General features: G+C 59.2%; 2 protein-coding genes across 3 annotated transcripts; one reads left to right on the plus strand and one right to left on the minus strand.

The window, feature by feature from the left end:
* Nucleotides 1-321: 321 nt before the first annotated feature.
* On the plus strand, nucleotides 322-4,207 carry LOC122187897 (cholesterol side-chain cleavage enzyme, mitochondrial). The gene is made up of 9 exons (XM_042885784.1): nucleotides 322-582; nucleotides 790-945; nucleotides 1,278-1,477; nucleotides 1,757-1,960; nucleotides 2,597-2,757; nucleotides 2,833-2,999; nucleotides 3,150-3,228; nucleotides 3,374-3,565; nucleotides 3,899-4,207. Exons 1-9 carry the CDS (start codon nucleotides 338-340, stop codon nucleotides 4,019-4,021), a joined length of 1,527 nt encoding a protein of 508 aa, XP_042741718.1. The 5' UTR covers nucleotides 322-337; the 3' UTR covers nucleotides 4,022-4,207.
* CCDC33 (coiled-coil domain containing 33) lies at nucleotides 1,663-5,962 on the minus strand. 2 transcript variants are annotated; one of them, XM_042885788.1, is made up of 7 exons: nucleotides 5,673-5,962; nucleotides 5,479-5,567; nucleotides 5,208-5,339; nucleotides 4,992-5,055; nucleotides 4,678-4,874; nucleotides 4,482-4,598; nucleotides 1,663-4,312 (listed from the first exon to the last, which is right to left on the minus strand). In XM_042885788.1, exons 1-7 carry the CDS (start codon nucleotides 5,833-5,835, stop codon nucleotides 4,250-4,252), a joined length of 825 nt encoding a protein of 274 aa, XP_042741722.1. In that variant the 5' UTR covers nucleotides 5,836-5,962; the 3' UTR covers nucleotides 1,663-4,249. The 2 variants fall into 2 exon arrangements, with proteins under 2 accessions (XP_042741722.1, XP_042741721.1); XM_042885787.1 differs by having other exon boundaries at nucleotides 4,678-4,880.
* Nucleotides 5,963-6,000: the final 38 nt, after the last annotated feature.

Raw genomic sequence — 6,000 nt, forward strand, 5'->3', positions numbered from 1 at the left:
GGGGGGGGGAACCAGCAGCGCTGCAAGCACTTTTATAATCTGTTTTGCAGGAAAAACAAAACATTTTGAAGGCAGGGCAACTTGTTTTTATGTTGGAATGGCTTTTATTGGGGTTGCACGGCCAAGCATCAGCATCAACGCGGGGCAGGAGCAAGCTCCCCCAAGCGCTGTCCCCCAAAGCAAGGCCACCCCCTGCCCCACATCCCAACCCTTTTTGGGGCATTTCGCCAGCACTCAGCCCTGTGACGTGCTGGAGGCGGGCAACAGCTCCTTGCCTTGAGCCCAGGATTCAGGGATAAGAGCGAGGTCACCCCGGCCGTGTGCTCGCCCCGCTCCCATGCTCTCCAGGGCTGCACCCATAGCGGGCAGCTTTCAGGCATGCCGCTGTGCTGGAGGGATCCCAGCCCTCGCGGGAGTCCACTGCCCATTGCCCGGCCCCTCAGGAGCTCGGCCCTTCGATCAGGTGCCGGGTGAATGGCGAACAGGTTGGCTTAACCTGTACCACTTCTGGAAGGAGGGTGGCTTCCACAACGTGCACAACATCATGGCCAGCAAGTTCCAGCGCTTCGGGCCCATCTACAGGTGAGGGTGCTGAGGGGGAAGGGAGCTAAGGGATGCTGAGCTGCCTTGGTGCCACAGGGATGGGCAGGACGTGGGTCCCCTCTGAGCTCACCGTGGGGTTGTGATGGGGAGCAAACTGGGGATTCGGGGAGGAGAAAGGTGGGATATGTGTATTTGCACTGCTTTAGGCTGAAATCCTATTATCTTTCAAACTCCTAATGGTGGTAGGGAGAAGCTGGGTGTCTACGAGAGCGTGAATATCATCAGCCCCCGCGACGCAGCCACGCTCTTCAAGTCAGAGGGGATGCTGCCCGAGCGCTTCAGCGTGCCCCCATGGGTGGCATACCGTGACTACCGCAACAAGCCCTACGGCGTGCTCCTCAAGTGAGTGGAACCCAAAAATCATCCCCCCAACAGCAACCCCGACAACAAGAACACTGCCCGCATCGCCCCTAGCGGGAAGCCCCAAAGCAAGACCCCAGTGCTCCACTAAGCCCAGTGTGAACCCCAAAAATGAGACCCTAGGGCTCCTTCTCCACCCACATCATCCCCAGTGGGAACCTCAAAGATGAGATCTCAGGATTCCAATGGGAACCCCCAAAAACAAGACCCCGTGGCCCAAAACCCCATGTGCTGGGGGTGGTGGGAAGCCGCAGGGTGGTGGGATGGGGATGGTGCCCTCGGGGACACTTCTGACCCTTGCCTGTGTTCCGCAGGACAGGGGAGGCCTGGCGCTCGGACCGCCTGACCCTGAACAAGGAGGTTCTGTCACCGCAGGTGGTGGACAGCTTCGTGCCCCTGCTGAACCAGGTGAGCGAGGACTTTGTGCAGCGGGCACGGGCGCAGGTGCAGAAGAGCGGCCGGGAGCGCTGGACGGCCGACTTCAGCCACGAGCTCTTCCGCTTCGCCTTGGAGTGTGAGTGTGCCCCCCAGAAACCCCCAAAGTGCACCTGGGATGGGTGGTGTGCTGCCATCCCTAGGGATGCTTCTCCCCCAAAGATTTGAGGTCTTCAGGGATGTACTGTCCGCAAACAAGTAGGGAACAACTCGACATCTAATGATAGCTCAGCGTTTTATGGCCAACCCTACTCAATCGCGATGCCAAAATCCTCCAGGAAGCCTGGAGTTGGCCGTAGTGGAGGGTCTGCAGTCGGGATCCCATAGTCTGGGTCCCCTGATGGGTGCCATGTTGCAGCTGTGTGCCACGTGCTGTACGGGGAGCGCCTGGGGCTGCTGCAGGACTTTGTGGACCCGGAGGCACAGCAGTTCATCGATGCTGTCACCCTCATGTTCCACACCACCTCGCCCATGCTCTACGTGCCGCCTGCCCTGCTCCGCCACCTTAACGCCAAGACATGGCGTGACCACGTGCACGCTTGGGATGCCATCTTCACACAGGGTAAGTGCTCTTCCTCCATGCTCCTCATGGGCTGTCCAGTGGGAATGGGAGTCCTAAGAGCTCATCTTCATCTCACCGGCACAGAAAACTTCTCCCACGTCCAGCTGCCCATCTCAGGGTCAGCGGGGCCACTGTAGGGCCACTAAAGCTAGGAAGCCTATCTGGAGCTTGTAGGGTGGAGTGGTGGGGAACCATGCAGGAGCATGAGCCGTAGCGAGCATCGCATCAAGAGGAGCAGCAGGGTCAGGGAGGTGGTGGCACTCGGGACAACAACCAGCCTCCGGGGGGGCAGAGATGGAGGACAGCTGGTTTTGGAGACAGCTGCGTCCCACCTGCTTTGCTCACCCAGCCCAGTCTAAAGAATGAGCAGCTCTACCGGAAAAAGCCACCAATATGTGGCAGCAACGTGCAAAGGTTGCCATTCAATCATCACCCTCATGGTGGCACTAAGACTTGGCAGATCAGATTAACGATGGGACTTGGTGGTCTTAAAGATCTTTTCCAGTCTGTATGGAAAGCCCTTTCCAAGACAGATGAATCTCTGACTCTGTGACTCCACGGAACGACCCCAGCCACAAAGCCCCGCAGCCTTGGGTAGCATGCAGGCACTCAGCCCATGCTCCTATATTTCCTCAGCTGACAAATGCATCCAAAATGTTTACCGGGACATCCGGCTGCAACGCAAGAGCACCGAGGAGCACACAGGCATCCTCTTCAGCCTCCTCGTGCAGGACAAGCTGCCCCTGGATGACATCAAGGCCAGCGTCACCGAGATGATGGCGGGCGGCGTGGACACGGTCAGCACCGGGCAGGGTTTTGGCGGTGGGAATGGGACAGTGCATGGTGCTGAGTGCAGCTCTGTCCTGCTGCAGACTTCCATGACTCTGCAATGGGCCATGCTGGAGCTGGCACGGTCCCCAGGCATCCAGGAGCGGCTGCGGGAGGAGGTGCTGGCGGCCAAGCAGGAGGCACAGGGGGACAGGGTGAAGATGCTGAAGAGCATCCGACTGCTCAAAGCCACCATCAAGGAGACTCTCAGGTAGCCGGAAGGCAGCGGGGAATAGGAGAGCACACAGCTCCTTTTTCTCCCCTATTTTCTGTGCCAGCACGGGAAGCCGGTGGGATGGACATCCCATATGACAGATGGATGCAGATGTCCCACAACCGGGTGACCCCATCCAACCCACAGGCTGCACCCGGTGGCGGTGACGCTGCAGAGGTACACCACACAGGAGGTCATCCTGCAGGACTACCGCATCCCCCCCAAGGTGAACCCTGGGCTATGGGGTGAGAGGGGAAACCAGGTCCATCCTCATCCCCTTCTGCTTTGTTCCAGGCCAGATATGGGGCACTAATGGGTGGCAGTGGGGAGGATGTGGGCGCAAACCCCTAGGGTCGATCCTTCTCCCCCAGACGCTGGTGCAGGTTGGTCTCTACGCCATGGGACGAGACCCTGAAGTCTTCCCCAAGCCGGAGCAGTTCAACCCTGAGCGCTGGCTGGTGATGGGCTCCAAGCACTTCAAGGGGCTGAGCTTTGGATTTGGGCCACGGCAATGTCTGGGTCGCCGGATCGCCGAGCTGGAGATGCAGCTCTTCCTCATGCATGTGAGCACTGGGTTTTGGGGTAGGGTGGGTCATGGAATCAGCTGGGTTAGAAAAGACTTTCCATCTGGGTTGGAGAAGACTTCCAGGATCACTAAGATTCCCCAAGATCACAAACCCAACCACTAACTTGACTTACCTGTCACTAAATCACGTCCCTAGTTGCCACAACCATCTCTCTTAGTGCCGTGCCTTGTCTCTTAAATTCCACATTTGTGCCCCTAAATGCCATATCCATGTGCGTTATTGCCACAACCATGCCCTTCTTGCTGGAAGGGACTTGGGGAGGATCCATCCCCACCTTCCCCCACTTGCTCTTCCTTCCTCCCAACCCAGATCCTGGAGAACTTCAAGATTGAAACCAAGCGGGCAGTGGAAGTTGGGACCAAGTTCGACCTCATCCTCGTCCCTGACAAACCCATCTATCTGACACTACGGCCCCTCCAGCGCCAGGAGTGACAAGGGGTGTCTCCAGTTGGTCCCAGCTTGGGGACACCTCCATCAGCTCAGTGCACTCAGCTTTGGCTCCAGCCCTGCTTACGCCATGGGGGAGATGGCTGTCCCCTTCCCATTTTGCTTCGCCACTGATTTGCTCTGTATTTTCTGCACCAAAAGCAGCAGATCCTTGTGAGCATGAATTTCTGGGTGTCTCTGGGTGTCTCCGGCATCCTGCCCTAGGGAGACCCCCTAGGGCAGCGGGTCCAGGGTCCGGGGTCTCCTGGGGGGTAAGGTGGAGTCCGGGGGCCATTTCTGGTGGGAGATATGAACACTTCTCAGAGGTCTACAGACCCACACTGGGGTTCACTTTCCCCATGTCTTCTGGGAAATTTGAGGCAACCCCCCCAGAATGTGAGGTGGGGCTCCTCCCAACAGCTGCCAGCCCCACTGCAGGGTATTCCCATCCCTCCAGGATGCTCACCAAGGCAGTGGCATGCAGAAGGCGTGAGGCTGAGCCCCCAAAGCCGTGGTCCTGCTCCAGCAGCCTGGTGCTCAGCTCCTGCTTTTCACGTGCCCATCTTCTCGCTGCCTCCTCCAGCTGTGAGGGACCAATATTAGACTGCTCTGGGGGGGTAACCCTGAGCCTCCCCAGATCTGGGGGTGCTGGTGATGCCCACCTGCCTCTCCATTGCTCGCCCACGGGCTTGTGCCTCCTCTAGCTTGGCCAACAGGGACAGCTTCTCTGTGCCACCAAAGGTGCCCTGTGGGAGCTGTGGGGTGCTGGGGGGTGATGGGGGGCGTGGGGGCCTTGCCAGCTCCTCCCGTAGCCGTCGGTTCTCAGCCAGCAGCAGGGCGTGCAGCTCCCCAGCTGGGGCTTCACCTGCAGGATGGAAATTTGGAGTCACAGGGGATTGTGTTGTCCTCCATGGGACAGGGAGGCACAGACTCTGGTCCCTGTGGGGTGAAAGCCCCAGAAGGGACAGATGCCCACCTGCTGGCTTCTCAGCACTCTTGGAGAGCTTATCCTGCAACATCCGCTCCATCACTCTGATCACCTGCAGGAGGGAACAGGCACGCCTCCGTGTCTCCAAGGGGGGGGGACTGCTTGTGGTGGTGGCACTCACAGAAAGGTGGGAAGGGACTATGGGTCCCATTGGCTCCCGATGCTGGGTGCACACACCTGCATCCCCAGCCCACCACGACTCACCTTCTCCTGCTGCCTCACCATCTCTTCCAGGCCCTTTGTCCTGGCCACCTCCTCCCGGCACCGCCGCAGGGCAGCTTGCTGCTGTCTGTGGGCTCGCTGGAGCAGCACCAGCTCCTTCTCCTGATCATTCTTCTGCAGGAAGGAAAGGGAAAACCCCAGGGACAGCATGGCGGGGGGCTAGTATCTAGTCCGCCTTGTGGGGGATTCCCAGAGGACCTGCTGTATGGCTCCAGGCTTCCACCTCATTCCCTCCCCATCCCCATCCCAGTACCCGGATCAGCTCATTCTGCAGCCGCTGCACGCGATCCTTCAGCTGCCGCATCTCCGCTGTGCTGGACACCAGTTCTCCCTTCAGGGTGGCTGCAAGAGCCCACGCCACACCCTCAGCACATGGAGGACAGCACAGACCCCTCCACTGTGCCAAGGAGAGGATCCTCCAACTGTCTGCCCTTCCCCACCACGCACCCAACCGGTCCAGGATCTCTTCCCGGGTCATGACATCCACGTCCCCATCAGCGAGCAGAGCACGGCCCGGCTCCTGACGCCCAGCCAGGCTGTGCCGTAGATGTCCATTCTCCACCTCCAGGCTGGTGACACGCTGGTGCAGGGACACAAGGTCACCCGCCATGCGTCTCAGTGCCAGGCGGTACCTGCTCACCTCCTGCTGGCACGGAGCACACAGTTGGTACCCTGCCACCAGTGCAGGCTATGAAACAAACAGATTTGCCCTCTTGCAACCTCTCTTCTCCATCCATCCATCCATCCATCCATCCATCCATCCATCCATCCATCC

Source organism: Lagopus leucura, unplaced genomic scaffold, assembly GCF_019238085.1.
Source record: "Lagopus leucura isolate 7727_CA_CO unplaced genomic scaffold, USGS_WTPT01 Super-Scaffold_100052, whole genome shotgun sequence".
Lineage (NCBI taxonomy): Eukaryota > Metazoa > Chordata > Aves > Galliformes > Phasianidae > Lagopus > Lagopus leucura.